The sequence below is a fragment of the Hemiscyllium ocellatum genome (assembly GCF_020745735.1).
Source record: "Hemiscyllium ocellatum isolate sHemOce1 chromosome 38 unlocalized genomic scaffold, sHemOce1.pat.X.cur. SUPER_38_unloc_7, whole genome shotgun sequence".
NCBI lineage: Eukaryota > Metazoa > Chordata > Chondrichthyes > Orectolobiformes > Hemiscylliidae > Hemiscyllium > Hemiscyllium ocellatum.
Window position 1 is genome coordinate 1 of NW_026867525.1, and position 15,011 is coordinate 15,011.

At 58.8% G+C, this 15,011-nt stretch overlaps 2 protein-coding genes across 2 annotated transcripts; one reads left to right on the forward strand and one right to left on the reverse strand.

Moving 5' to 3' along the window:
- Positions 1-1,134: 1,134 nt before the first annotated feature.
- On the forward strand, positions 1,135-3,869 carry LOC132808791 (IgGFc-binding protein-like; the record flags this gene model as incomplete). The annotated part of the gene is made up of 3 exons (XM_060822245.1): positions 1,135-1,515; positions 2,943-3,268; positions 3,614-3,869. Coding segments are annotated over 3 exons (717 nt in total), but the record flags the coding sequence as incomplete, so codon positions are not given.
- Positions 3,870-4,399: 530 nt separating this feature from the next.
- Positions 4,400-13,363, reverse strand: LOC132808795 (complement C1q-like protein 4). The gene is made up of 4 exons (XM_060822250.1): positions 13,107-13,363; positions 9,942-10,022; positions 6,862-6,967; positions 4,400-4,803 (listed from the first exon to the last, which is right to left on the reverse strand). The coding sequence occupies exons 1-4, from the start codon at positions 13,122-13,124 to the stop codon at positions 4,400-4,402; spliced, it is 609 nt and encodes a 202-aa protein (XP_060678233.1). The 5' UTR covers positions 13,125-13,363.
- Between the last annotated feature and the right edge of the window lie 1,648 nt (positions 13,364-15,011).

A 15,011-nucleotide genomic window follows, 5' to 3' on the forward strand; every position in this document is an offset into this window, starting at 1 on the left:
CCCACACAACCTACACACACCCACACAACATACCACATCCACCGTCACACCCCACCCCCACCAACCCCTTGCCACCCTGTGTATCTAACCCTGTGCTGTCCCTGTCCCTGGGAGTGTTTGATGGGGGGACAATGTAGAGGGAGCTTTACTCTGTATCTAACCCCGTGCTGTCCCTGGGAGTGTTTGATGGGGACAGTGTAGAGGGAGCTTTACTCTGTATCTAACCCCGTGCTGTCCTTGTCCCTGGGAGTGTTTGATGGGGGACAGTGTAGAGGGAGCTTTACTCTGTATCTAACCCCGTGCTGTCCCTGGGAGTGTTTGATGGGGACAGTGTAGAGGGAGCTTTACTCTGTATCTAACCCCGTGCTGTCCTTGTCCCTGGGAGTGTTTGATGGGGGGACAGTGTAGAGGGAGCTTTACTCTGTATCTAACCCCGTGCTGTCCCTGTCCCGGGGAGTGTTTGATGGGGGACAGTGTAGAGGGAGCTTTACTCTGTATCTAACCCCGTGCTGTCCCTGTCCCTGGGAGTGTTTGATGGGGGGGACAGTGTAGAGGGAGCTTTACTCTGTATCTAACCCCGTGCTGTCCCTGTCCCTGGGAGTGTTTGATGGGGACAGTGTAGAGGGAGCTTTACTCTGTATCTAACCCCGTGCTGTCCCTGGGAGTGTTTGATGGGGACAGTGTAGAGGGAGCTTTACTCTGTATCTAACCCCGTGCTGTCCTTGTCCCTGGAGTGTTTGATGGGGGACAGTGTAGAGGGAGCTTTACTCTGTATCTAACCCCGTGCTGTCCCTGGGAGTGTTTGATGGGGACAGTGTAGAGGGAGCTTTACTCTGTATCTAACCCCGTGCTGTCCTTGTCCCTGGGAGTGTTTGATGGGGGGACAGTGTAGAGGAAGCTTTACTCTGTATCTAACCCCGTGCTGTCCCTGTCCCGGGGAGTGTTTGATGGGGGACAGTGTAGAGGGAGCTTTACTCTGTATCTAACCCCGTGCTGTCCCTGTCCCTGGGAGTGTTTGATGGGGGGACAGTGTAGAGGGAGCTTTACTCTGTATCTTGGGGGAGATGTTGTTGGGGGGGGAGGTGAGGGTGGGGTAGTGTCCGTGCTCACTCCCTGGTCTCTCTGTGGGTGTAGGTGGACGAGGCGGTGTACGGGCCGGAGTGCCTGGAGCTCTGTACCTGCTACGAGACGGGATACGTGGAGTGTCAGGGGGCGCGGTGCCCTCCCTCACAGAGCTGCCTGGTCAGGAAGGGAGTCCGAGGATGCTATACAAATGAAGGGGTCTGCTCCATCACCCAGGGCCGACGGCTGCTCACCTTCGATGGCCACTCGGCCCCGATCCCCGGCCCGGGTGTGTACGTGTTGGCATCGGTCTGCAACGAGACAGCGCCAGGATGGTTCCGGGCGCTAGTGCAGTTCAGGCCGTGTCTAGAGGGAGGGGAGCCGGGCCTGTCCGCCCTCTTCCTGCATTTCGATAGCGCCTTCATTGCCGTGACCGTGGACAGGAACATCTGGGTGAGTGCATCCTGCCCACACCCCTCCCCTCCATCCCCTAGACCCAACCCCACCCCCCCACCCTCCCCCGCTAGACCCAACCCCACCCCCCACCCTCCCCCCTAGGCCCAACCCCACCCCCCACCCTCCCCCGCTAGACCCAACCCCACCCCCCACCCTAGACCCAACCCCACCCCCCACCCTCCCCCGCTAGACCCAACCCCACCCCCCCACCCTCCCCCGCTAGACCCAACCCCACCCCCCCACCCTCCCCCCCTAGACCCACCCCCACCCTCCCCCCCATCCCCTAGACCCAACCCCACCCTCCCCCGCTAGACCCAACCGCACCCCCCCACCCTCCCCCCCAGACCCAACCCCACCCCCCCACCCTCCCCCGCTAGACCCAACCCCACCCCCCCACACTCCCCCCCTAGACCCAACCCCACCCCCCACCCTCCCCCACTAGACCCAACCCACCCCCCCACCCTCCCCCCCTAGACCCACCCCCACCCTCCCCCGCTAGACCCAACCGCACCCCCCCACCCTCCCCCCAGACCCAACCCCACCCCCCCACACACACCCCCTAGACCCAACCCCACCCCCCCACCCTCCCCCCATCCCCTAGACCCAACCCCACCCCCCCACACACACACCCACCACCCCCTTCAACCAACCCCTACCCACTACCCCCATCCCCCACCCTACCCCACACACCCCACTCCCAACACAGTCCCCACCCCCATCAACCAATCCCAACCCACCACCCAACCCCCACACACCCCCACCCCCACCCCCACCCTACCTCACCCCACTCCACCCCCCCAGTCCCCGGTGTGTAACGGTATCTGTGTTCCCCCCCCCCCCCCCAGTCCCCGGTGTGTAACGGTATCTGTGTTCCCCCCCCCCCCCCAGTCCCCGGTGTGTAACGGTATCTGTGTCCCCCCCCCCCCCCAGTCCCCGGTGTGTAACGGTATCTGTGTCCCCCCCCAGTCCCCGGTGTGTAACGGTATCTGTGTCCCCCCCCAGTCCCCGGTGTGTAACGGGTATCTGTGTCCCCGGTGTGTAACGGTATCTGTGTCCCCCCCCAGTCCCCGGTGTGTAACGGGTATCTGTGTCCCCCCCCCCCCAGTCCCCGGTGTGTAACGGGTATCTGTGTCCCCCCCCAGTCCCCGGTGTGTAACGGGTATCTGTGTCCCCCCCCCCAGTCCCTGGTGTGTAACGGGTATCTGTGTCCCCCCCCCCAGTCCCTGGTGTGTAACGGGTATCTGTGTCCCCCCCCAGTCCCCGGTGTGTAACGGGTATCTGTGTCCCCCCCCCCAGTCCCTGGTGTGTAACGGGTATCTGTGTCCCCCCCTCCAGTCCCCGGTGTGTAACGGGTATCTGTGTCCCCCCCCCCCCCAGTCCCCGGTGTGTAACGGGTATCTGTGCCCCCCCCCTCCCTATTGCAGGTGAATGGCCGTGCTGTGGCGTGGCACCAGTTGCCGTACCGGCTGCTCCTGGATGTGACCATTCGCTCCGAGGCTGGGGCGGTGATTGTGGAACATTCCTCCGGTGTGTGGTTGAAGTTGAGTGCGGACGGTGAGCTCCCGGTCCCCGTCCCCGTCACCGTCACCGTCACCGTCACCGTGCCGGAATCCCTCAGGCGGCAGATGTGTGGTACCTGCGGGATGTTTGGTGCCCACCACGATGGGGAGCTGCTGATGCCCGATGGGTCAGTTACGGCCGATATCCCGACATTTCTCACCTCCTGGCTGGCTCCAGAGTTCACTGCCTGGTGAGTCCCTCACTCAGCCCCTTCTCTCTGTCTCCCTCTCCCTCTCCCTCTCTCTCTCTCCCTCTCTCTGTCAATAACTCTCCCTCTCTCTCCCTCTGTTACTGACTCATTCTCTCCCTTTCTCCCTCTCTCTCTCTGTCACTGACTCTCCCACTCTCTTCCCCTCCCACGCGCTCTCCCTCTCTCTCTCTCTCTCTCTCCCTCTCTCTCTCTCTCTCTGACCCTGTGCATCCAGATATTTTAATGACAGGGACAGAGAGAGAGAGAGAGACCCTTCCCAAGTGTAGACTCCCAATGCTCGGGTGAATATACTAACCTACCATTTCTCTTGTTCTCAACTTGCAGTTTAATTTGAGAGCGATCGCGAGAGAGAGAGTGAGAGAGAGAGAGAGAGAGAGAGAGAGGGAGAGGCTGGACAGGACGGAGGTGACTTGGAGGACACTCTGAAATAGATTTTGTGAAAGGTGATGCCAACGTTCAGTTCCAACGTGGACCAGTCAGCGTGCAGATGGTCAGCCTGGGCTGTGGTCAACAGGAATTCACACAGAACAGAGACTGTGTCTGATTAATATTCATGAAAACAGCAAATAAAAACACAACGTTCACCGCATCAGCAGCTCATCTCTAACTTTATTCATCACAGAGACTACACAACACAGACATGACAAGGGGGAGAGTGGGATTAGACTGGGTGGGATATTAGAGGGAGTGGGGAGTGGGGAGTGAGGGGGGGGAGAGTGGGATTAGACTGGGTGGGATATTAAAGGGAGCGGGGAGTGGGGGGGGGAGAGTGGGATTAGACTGGGTTTTTGGGTGATTTTGGGGGGTGGGAGGTTTTGTTGCGGTCTGAGGTTGGTTGGTGGTGGGGGGAGCTACGTGGGGCTGGGGTTGGTGTCTCACTGACCATTCCCAGATCCCGGAATGCAGGAACCTTGGCAGAGCGTTGGAGGGAGCGACGGCAACTCCGCTCCCCCAGATTCTCTGGGATTGGTTGGGGTGTGGGGGAAAGGTCAGAGACATTGACGGGGGGGGAGTGCGGTGAGAGCGGGTGTCTCCCCTCCCTGGCCTGGCGGTGGGGGTGGGTGCGGAGGGGCAGCAGTGTCACTCCCACCCCCTGTCCCCCCACCCAGCTCAGTCCTCCTCAGCCTCCAGGAGGACCCCCTGGAAGTTCAGGGCCCCAAGGCCGCTCCAGGCTGATCCGGTGCCCAGCCTGACCCAGACCTGGTCGTCCCGGTTCAGGGAGAGGATGGTGTCCATGCTGGAGCTCTGGGCCTGGCCACTCTTCAGGATGCTGTGGAGGTAACTCTGGCTCTCGTCGTTCCTCATGAGGTAGACCGCGGTCCGTTCCGAGGTCATCTGGGCCAGCAGTGAGTAGGTGAACTGGTAAACGCCAGGCACTGGTGCAGTGAAGAATCCGGTGACTGTGTTATAGGCCAAGCCCTTGTTGATGGTTACCTGGTCATAGATCACCCGCTTCTGAGCTACAGGGTTCTTCCCATCGGACACCCGGGCGTGAAAGATAACCCTTGGCACGTCTGCAACACAAGGTCAGATTAGATTAGATTACTTACAGTGTGGAAACAGGCCCTTCGGCCCAACAAGTCCACACCGACCCCCCGAAGAAGCGCAACCCACCCATACCCCTACACCTACCCCCCTACCTAACACCACGGGCAATTTAGCATGGCCAATTCACCCTGACCCGCACATCTTTGGACTGTGGGAGGGAACCCACGCAGACACGGGGAGAACGTGCAAACTCCACACAGTCAGTCGCCTGAGGCGGGAATTGAACCCGGGCGCTGTGAGGCAGCAGTGCTAACCCACTGTGCCACCGTGCCGCCCGACAGTGGAGTGAATGTGGGAGGGAGTGAAGGAGGGAGAGTGGGAGGGAGGGAGGAGGAGAGGGAGGGAGGGGGTGTGGGACGGAGGGAGAGAGTGTGGGAGGGAGAAACGGAGGGGTACAGTGACAGGAAGAATGATGCACACAACGACAACCCAGGGCCGCCCTCGGCAAACAGATGGGTCACAATTACTGGAGAAGCTCAGCAGGTCCCCAGTGTCATCAGAGAAAAAGCACAGATTCCAGTCCAGGGCAAAAGACTGCGCTCTGGACCTGAAACATTAACACGGTTTCTCTCTCTCTCTCTCTCTTTGCCAGACCCAATGAGCTTCTCCAACAATTCCAGCCTTTTCACGGAATCACTACAAAGCAGGAAGTGGCCATTCTGTCCATTGAGTCAACATCGACCGTCTCAAGGCCATCCCGTCCAAGCCAAGGCTCCTACCTGATCAGTCTACATTTCCCATGGCCAACCCACCCTAATCTGCACATCCCTGGGCACTATGGGACAATTTCCCATGGCCAATCCACCCTAACCTGCACATCCCTGGGCACTATGGGACAATTTCCCATGGCCAATCCACCCTAACCTGCACATCCCTGGGCACTATGGGACAATTTCCCATGGCCAATCCACCCTAACCTGCACATTCCTGGACACTATGGGACAATTTCCCATGGCCAATCCACCCTAACCTGCACATCCCTGGGCACTATGGGACAATTTCCCACGGCCAATCCACCCTAACCTGCACATCCCTGGACTCTGTGGGCCAATTCCCCACGGCCAACCCACCCTGACCTGCACATCCCTGGACTCTGTGGGACAATTCCCCATGGCCAACCCACCCTGACCTGCACATCCCTGGACTGTGGGAGGAAACCGGAGCACCCGGAAGAAACCCACGAAGACACGGGGAGAATGTGCAAACCCCACCCAGAGAGTCACCAGAGGCTGTGATCGAACCCGGGTTCCTGTTGCTGGGAGGGAGCCGTGCTAACCCCTGAGCCACCCTGCCTCCTGTGTTTTTGTTTCTGATTTCCAGCGTCCCACCCTCCTGTTGTTTAATGGTTTCGTGATGTTCTGGAGTTGGGTGCCCATGGAGCCCCAGGCCTGCAGGAGCTTGGTTCAGGAGGGGAGGAAGGGATTGAGATGGATGGAGAGGGGCAGGTTTAGAGACAAACTCAATGGGAAATCTTGGGGGATTTGCAGGCAGTAGGGTCTCGGGACACCAGGGAGCGAGGGATGAGTCTCTCTCTCTCTCTCTCTCTCTCTCTCTCTCGTTGGAGATGGTCAGTATCTGGAGCGAGTGTGACCCAGGGTCAGTTGGTGGATGGGATCCTTGGTTGGACTCTCTGGGCTGTTCCTGATCTCTGGCTCCCATCGCAATCCAAGCCTTGGGGCCACTAAGCTCGGTCACCCCGAACCCAGGTGCAGATCCACCAGGGAAGCCTTCACACTGCCAATCCAAAATGGCGACACACAAGGAATCCCCACCTCACCAATGGCCAGGGATTACCGGAGAGGGAGAGAGGGGGCGAGAGGGAGGGACACAGAGAGAGAGAGGGGGGGAGAGAGGGAGGGACAGAGAGAGGGAGAGAGAGGGAGAGAGAGGGAGAGAGGGAGAGAGAGGGAGCGTGGGGGAGAGAGAGAGGGACAGAGAGAGAGAGGGGAGAGAGAGGGAGGGACAGAGAGAGAGGGAGAGAAAGACAGTGAGGGGGAGAGAGGCCACAATCTGGTTGAACTCACATTTCTTCAGGGTAATCATCTGCTCCTCCAAGTCCGCAATCTTATTAAACAAGAGGTTCATCTGCGTTGTTTTGTCGATGATGTCTTTGATATCCTGGAAGGTGATCTGAAATATTCACAAAACCCAGCATCATACTGAGGGTCTCAAAAGGGGCAGGGTGGGAGGACAGTACCCTCCGACAGTGCCCCCTCCCTCAGCACTGACCCTCCGACAGTGCCCGCTCCCTCAGCACTGACCCTCCGACAGTGCCCGCTCCCTCAGCACTGACCCTCCGACAGTGCCCCCTCCCTCAGCACTGACCCTCCGACAGTGCCCGCTCCCTCAGCACTGACCCTCCGACAGTGCCCGCTCCCTCAGCACTGACCCTCCGACAGTGCCCGCTCCCTCAGCACTGACCCTCCGACAGTGCCCGCTCCCTCAGCACTGACCCTCCGACAGTGCCCCCTCCCTCAGCACTGACCCTCCGACAGTGCCCGCTCCCTCAGCACTGACCCTCCGACAGTGCCCGCTCCCTCAGCACTGACCCTCCGACAGTGCCCCCTCCCTCAGCACTGACCCTCCGACAGTGCCCGCTCCCTCAGCACTGACCCTCCGACAGTGCCCGCTCCCTCAGCACTGACCCTCCGACAGTGCCCGCTCCCTCAGCACTGACCCTCCGACAGTGCCCGCTCCCTCAGCACTGACCCTCCGACAGTGCCCCCTCCCTCAGCACTGACCCTCCGACAGTGCCCGCTCCCTCAGCACTGACCCTCCGACAGTGCCCGCTCCCTCAGCACTGACCCTCCGACAGTGCCCGCTCCCTCAGCACTGACCCTCCGACAGTGCCCCCTCCCTCAGCACTGACCCTCCGACAGTGCCCACTCCCTCAGCACTGACCCTCCGACAGTGCCCACTCCCTCAGCACTGACCCTCCGACAGTGCCCCCTCCCTCAGCACTGACCCTCCGACAGTGCCCACTCCCTCAGCACTGACCCTCCGGCAGTGCCCACTCCCTCAGCACTGACCCTCCGACAGTGCCCACTCCCTCAGCACTGACCCTCCGACAGTGCCCACTCCCTCAGCACTGACCCTCCGACAGTGCCCACTCCCTCAGCACTGTCCCTCCGACAGTGCCCACTCCCTCAGCACTGACCCTCCGACAGTGCCCACTCCCTCAGCACTGACCCTCCGACAGTGCCCAGTCCCTCAGCACTGACCCTCCGACAGTGCCCACTCCCTCAGCACTGACCCTCCGACAGTGCCCACTCCCTCAGCACTGTCCCTCCGACAGTGCCCACTCCCTCAGCACTGACCCTCCGACAGTGCCCACTCCCTCAGCACTGACCCTCCGACAGTGCGGCACTCCCTCAGCACTGACCCTCCGACAGTGCCCCCTCCCTCAGCACTGACCCTCCGACAGTGCCCACTCCCTCAGCACTGACCCTCCGACAGTGCCCGCTCCCTCAGCACTGACCCTCCGACAGTGCAGCACTCCCTCAGCACTGACCCTCCGACAGTGCCCACTCCCTCAGCACTGACCCTCCGACAGTGCCCACTCCCTCAGCACTGACCCTCCGACAGTGCGGCACTCCCTCAGCACTGACCCTCCGACAGTGCCCCCTCCCTCAGCACTGACCCTCCGACAGTGCCCACTCCCTCAGCACTGTCCCTCCGACAGTGCCCACTCCCTCAGCACTGACCCTCCGACAGTGCCCACTCCCTCAGCACTGACCCTCCGACAGTGCCCAGTCCCTCAGCACTGACCCTCCGACAGTGCCCACTCCCTCAGCACTGACCCTCCGACAGTGCCCACTCCCTCAGCACTGTCCCTCCGACAGTGCCCACTCCCTCAGCACTGACCCTCCGACAGTGCCCACTCCCTCAGCACTGACCCTCCGACAGTGCGGCACTCCCTCAGCACTGACCCTCCGACAGTGCCCCCTCCCTCAGCACTGACCCTCCGACAGTGCCCACTCCCTCAGCACTGACCCTCTGACAGTGCCCGCTCCCTCAGCACTGACCCTCCGACAGTGCAGCACTCCCTCAGCACTGACCCTCCGACAGTGCCCACTCCCTCAGCACTGACCCTCCGACAGTGCCCACTCCCTCAGCACTGACCCTTCGACAGTGCCCACTCCCTCAGCACTGACCCTCCGACAGTGCCCACTCCCTCAGCACTGACCCTCCGACAGTGCCTGCTCCCTCAGCACTGACCCTCCGACAGTGCCCACTCCCTCAGCACTGACCCTCCGACAGTGCCCGCTCCCTCAGTACTGACCCTCCGACAGTGCCCGCTCCCTCAGCACTGACCCTCCGACAGTGCCCACTCGCTCAGCACTGACCCTCCGACAGTGCAGCACTCCCACACCACTGACCCTCCAACAGTGCCCACTCCCACACCACTGACCCTCCGACTGTGCCCACTCCCTCAGCACTGCCCCTCCGACAGTGCCCACTCCCACACCACTGACCCTCCGACTGTGCCCACTCCCACAGCACTCACCCTCCGACAGTGCCCCCTCCCTCAGCACTGACCCTCCGACAGTGCAGCACTCCCTCAGCACTGACCCTCCAACAGTGCCCACTCCCTCAGCACTGACCCTCCGACAGTGCCCACTCCCACACCACTGACCCTCCAACAGTGCCCACTTCCTCAGCACTGACCCTCCGACATTGCCCCCTCCCTCAGCACTGACCCTCCGACAGTGCCCCCTCCCTCAGCACTGACCCTCCGACATTCCTTTTCCCTCACAGTTACCGTGTGCTGACAGTTTGTGGTCGATGGGCCTGGTCACCCAGATCCCTCTTCACTGCAGCATACTCTCTCTCTCTCTCTCTCTCTCTCAGTCTCTCTCTGACTGTCTCTGTCTCTTCCTCACTTTCTCTCTCCTTTGGGAACACTGTCTAATCTTTCTTTGTCATGTTCCTGGGATCTCCCCTTCTGTCCTGGTCTGGATCAGATGGATCCGCTGCTCGGATATCCAGGGGGACAGTGTGTGTAGCCACGGACCCTGGACACAGCAATGCCAAGAGCACAGCCAGCGAGGGGGGGTCCGGGAGGGGGGGTTACACCATGATCCGGTTTGCAGCAGCCACTTACCTCCGAGAGACCGGTACAATTCCCAGAGGGTGAGGACGTTCGGCTGAAGACGTGACAAGGAATCACCAACAGCCACATCACCTGATTCAGAACAGAGGGACACAACACAGTGTCACAGTAACTCACCAAACCAGACAATGTCCCCATCACAGCCCCCCCCTCAGCACTCACCCTCCGACAGGGCCCCCACCCTCAGCACTGACCCTCCGACAGGGCCCACCCCCTCAGCACTGACCCTCCGACAGTGGCCACTCCCTCAGCACTGACCCTCCGACAGTGCCCACTCCCCCAGCACTGACCCTCCGACAGTGCCCACTCCCTCAGCACTGACCCTCCCACAGTGCCCACTCCCTCAGCACTGACTCTCCGACAGTGCCCACTCCCTCAGCACTGACCCTCCGACAGTGCCCGCTCCCTCAGCACTGACCCTCCGACAGTGCCCGCTCCCTCAGCACTGACCCTCCGACAGTGCCCGCCCCCTCAGCACTGACCCTCCGACAGTGCCCGCTCCCTCAGCACTGACCTTCCGACAGTGCCCACTCCCTCAGCACTGACCCTCCGACAGTGCCCACTCCCTCAGCACTGACCCTCCGATATCAACTTAATTTCAAAACCGCACAGTGGCTGTTGTCTGCAGCATCTCTCTCCATCTGCCTGAGGATCTCCCTGGGTCATCTCCTTTCGTTTCATTGTGAAGATGTTTCATTTGAAAAGGTTCCTTTGATAGAGACTGTTGCAATGGCAGTTGGTCTGTCTGATTTTCAAACTGCCTGCCTTTTTTATCCCCCCCAATATCGGAATGTCGCGTCGGTTTGCTGTTTGCAAAACAATGAATGCAAACTCGATTGGATTTTAGTATCCCGGGGCATAATTTAAAGTTGAATTGTTGTCAAAACAGCAACCAATTCAGGTATCTATCTCACAGCCAAATGTTACATGTTCTCAATTTTCCAGAACATTCTGAGACTGCTAGCTAGTCATGTGACAGGCCTCAGTGAAAAGCAGCATTCACTCTCTCTTCAAGGTACATTCTGCAACTTCCTTCACCTTCAGAACACAAGGCCGCGGGGCATGATTTCCCACGCACAAACAATGTTGACTATCCCTCATCAGTCCTTGCCTTTCCAAATACATGTACATCCTGTCCCTCAGGATTCCCTCCAACAGCTTGCCCACCACTGACATCAGGCTCACTGGTCTATAGTTCCCTGGCTCATCCTTACCACCTTCCTTAAATAATGGCACCATGTTAGCCAACCTCCAGTCTTCTGGCACCTCACCTGTCACTATCGATGATACAGATATCTCAGCCAGGGGCCCAGCAATCACTTCCCTTGCTTTCCAGAGTTCTAGGGTACACCTGATCAGGTCCTGGGGATTTATCCACTTTTATGTGTTTCAAGACATTCAGCACCTCCTCCTCTGTAATATGGACATTTTGCAAGATGTCACCATCTATTTCCCTACATTCTGTATCTTCCATGTCCTTTTCCACTGTAAACACAGATGCAAAATACCCTTTTAATGTCTCCCCCAGCTCCTGCAGCTCCACACAAAGGCCGCCTTGCTGATCTTTGAGGGGCCCTATTATCTCCCTACTTACCCTTTTGACCTTAATGGATTTGTAAAATCCCTTTGGATTCTCCTTAACTCTATTTGCCAAAGCTATCTCATGCCCCCTTTTTGCCTTCCTGATTTCCCTCTTCAGTATACTCCTACTACCTTTATACTCTTCTAAGCATTCACTCGATTTATCCTGACATATGCTTCCTTGTTTTCCTGAACCAAACCCTCAATTTCTCTGGTCATCCAGCTATACCAACCTACTCCTACACCTACCAGCCCTTCCTTTCACCCTAACAGGAATACAGTGTCTCTGGCCTCTCGTTATCTCATTTCTGAAGGTTTCCCATTTTCCAGTTGTCCCTTTACCTGTGAACATCTGCTCCCAATCAACTTTGGAAAGTTCTTGCCTAATACCGTCAAAATGGGCCTTCCTCCAATTTAGAACTTCAGTTTTTAGATCCGGTCTGTTCTTTTCAAAGAACAAAGAAAATCTACAGCCCAGGACCAGGCCCTTCGGCCCCTCCAAGCCTGAGCCTATCCAAATGTACTGTCTAAACCTGTCGGTCCATTCCTGAGCATCTGTATCCCTCTGCCCCCCACCCCCTCACGCATCTGTCCAGACGCAGCTCAAATTAATCTCCTGTACCTGCCTCTCCCACCTCTGCTGGCAACGCGTTCCGAACGCCCCCCAACCCTCTGTGTGTGAGGTACGTACCGCCTGTATCCCCCAAAACCTTCCCACCTCTCACCTCGACAGCGTGATCTCTCGTTAGTGAATCCCTCACCCTGGGGAAAAACCTGTCTCTATCCCCCCCGCCTCTATCCCCCTCTGTCCCTACCCCGCTCTGTCCCTATCCCCCCCGTCCCTATCCCCCCCTGTCTCTATCCCCCCTGTCTCTATCCCCCCCTGTCTCTCTCCCCCTCTGTCCCTATCCCCCCCGTCTCTATCCCCCCTGTCTCTATCCCCCCTGTCTCTATCCCCCCCGTCTCTCTCCCCCCCGTCTCTCTCCCCCCTGTCTCTCTCCCCCCCTGTCTCTATCCCCCCCGTCTCTATCCCCCCCTGTCTCTATCCCCCCTGTCTCTATCCCCCCTGTCTCTATCCCCCCCGTGTCTCTCTCCCCCCGTCCCTATCCCCCCCATCTCTATCCCCCCTGTCTCTATCCCCCCGTCTCTCCCCCTCTGTCCCTATCCCCCCCTGTCTCTATCCCCCCCTGTCTCTATCCCCCCCGTCTCTCTCCCCCCCGTCTCTCCCCCTCTGTCCCTATCCCCCCCGTCTCTCTCCCCCCCTGTCTCTCTCCCCCCGTCTCTCTCCCCCCGTCTCTATCCCCCCCTGTCTCTATCCCCCCCGTCTCTCTCCCCACCGTCTCTCCCCCTCTGTCCCTATCCCCCCCTGTCTCTCTCCCCCCCGTCTCTCTCCCCCCCCGTCTCTCCCCCTCTGTCCCTATCCCCCCCGTCTCTCTCCCCCCCCCCTGTCTATACCCTTCATGATTTTGTAAACCTCACTCGGGTCCCCCCCCAATCTCCTTGTTTCTAACCTCCTCACCCTCCGGTCCCAGCCAGCACCGTCCACACCAGGCCCCACCCTGAACAAACCCGTACCTTCCTCATGTCCAACATCACGGCCGGAGAGTGGGGTCACAAGGAGTGTCGCGATGCAGCCGAGAGCTGTCTCCGAATAGAAAGACAGAGGAAGGGACCGACAGAGAGAGAGATTCAGAGATAGAGGGAGGGAGGGGAGGGAGGGAGGGGAGGGAGGGGAGGACAAGACGAACCTGGAGATAGGAGCAAAGTCCACAGGATGCAGGCAGCCGGCTGGAACAGAACAATGAGTCTCCGAGTGGATGCGGACCAGGATCCCGCTCCGTCCAATGGTGTGTACCAACCCTGGCTGGATCCAATCCCATCACCCCCCAACACCCCACCTCAAACCACTGAGGAGGCTCACTCTACAACCAGCACAGCTCCCTCTACACTGTCCCCCCCATAAACACTCCCAGGGACAGGGACAGCACGAGGTTAGATACAGAGTAAAGCTCCCTCTACACTGTCCCCCCATCAAACACTCCCAGGGACAGGGACAGCACGGGGTTAGATACAGAGTAAAGCTCCCTCTACACTGTCCCACCATCAAACACTCCCAGGGACAGGGACAGCACGGGGTTAGATACAGAGTAAGGCTCCCTCTACACTGTCCCCCCATCAAACACTCCGATTCCGATGGGGATTTCTCTGAATGGAGGCAGGTTGAGCGTGGTGTTCCCCGGGGATCGGTGCTGGGAATGCTTGCTTTTCCTGATGTATGTCAACAATTTGGGGACGGATGTTGAGGGGAAAGTTTCTCAATATGCAGATGATTCTGACCGAGGGGACACAGTGAATTGTGAGAAGGTTTCATAAGGACATCGGAACTAGTAGCAGGCCATTCTGCCCCTCCCAGGCTGCTGTCCCATTCATGGCTGATCTTCGGCCTCAGCTCCAGTTCCCCGCCCTCTCACCCTAACCCTTAATGCCCTTCCTGTTCCAAAATCCACCTTCCCCTCAAAACCATGCGAGGGAGGGGGCTAGCCGGAGCTGGGCAGTGGATCCCAGAGATTCCTGACCCTCTGGGAGCTGGGGTTCCTCCTCAGCTCCGTCTGAACCCTCCTCCCCCCCGGGATGGTGAGGGTGTACTCCCCCCTCCCATTCCTCCTGTCCAGTGAGAAACCCCCTCCCCTCCTCCTACCACATCGATTCCCTCCATCCGATGAGCATCCTCCCAACCTCTCAGAGGGACGGTGACAGGTTGGTCTAAATGGACAGACGCCTGGACATTGGATTTCCGTCCAGAGAGGGATTGTATTTTTAAGAAACATGGACAGAGAGAGAGAGACAGCCCAGACTCAATGGGACAAGGAATGCAGGAGCAGTGGGATCTCGGGGATCGTGTACATGATTCTCCGAAGCTGTCCAGGCAACGTAAAACAGTTGTTACAAAGACGTACAAGATCCTTGGGTTTCTACGTCGAGAGACAGAGTATAGAAGCTCGACAATGATGCTACACCTCGACATCACCCTCGGAGTACCGCGTTCAGATCTGGGCGGAAGGCTGTTGTGCGAAGGGGATTCACTGAAATTATCCCGGGGCGAGGGGTTTTAGACTCAAGGAAGGGTTAGAGAGATTGGGCTGACTGTCCTCAGGACTGAGAAGGTGAAGAGGTAACCTTTCGTGAGGTGCTCAAAACGATGAACCATTTTGACAGGGTCATGAAGGATGTCTCTGTTCGCGAGTCTTGAGAGGATTTCTCGCTCAGGATGTGGTTCTGGAGGGAGGTTTGCTTTTTATTAAGATCGAAATCGTGTCCCGCATCACTTCAGTTATAGAATAGACACGGTGTTAGCAATAAAAATAAAAGTGGTCATTCAGAAATGAAATCAAAGCACCCAGGGCCACAGAGAGAGAGGACAGAGGGGAGAGTGGGATTAGACTGGGTGGGATATTAAAGGGAGTGGGGACTGAGGGGGGA

What these genes read in the sequence shown, in the direction of transcription:
- LOC132808795 (XM_060822250.1), bottom strand. An exon ending in ATTGTACCGGTCTCTCGGAG is followed by an intron (nt 6,968 to 9,941) that starts GTAAGTGGCTGC and finishes TGAATATTTCAG; the next exon opens with ATCACCTTCCAGGATATCAA. An exon ending in GATGATTACCCTGAAGAAAT is followed by an intron (nt 4,804 to 6,861) that starts GTGAGTTCAACC and finishes CTTGTGTTGCAG; the next exon opens with ACGTGCCAAGGGTTATCTTT.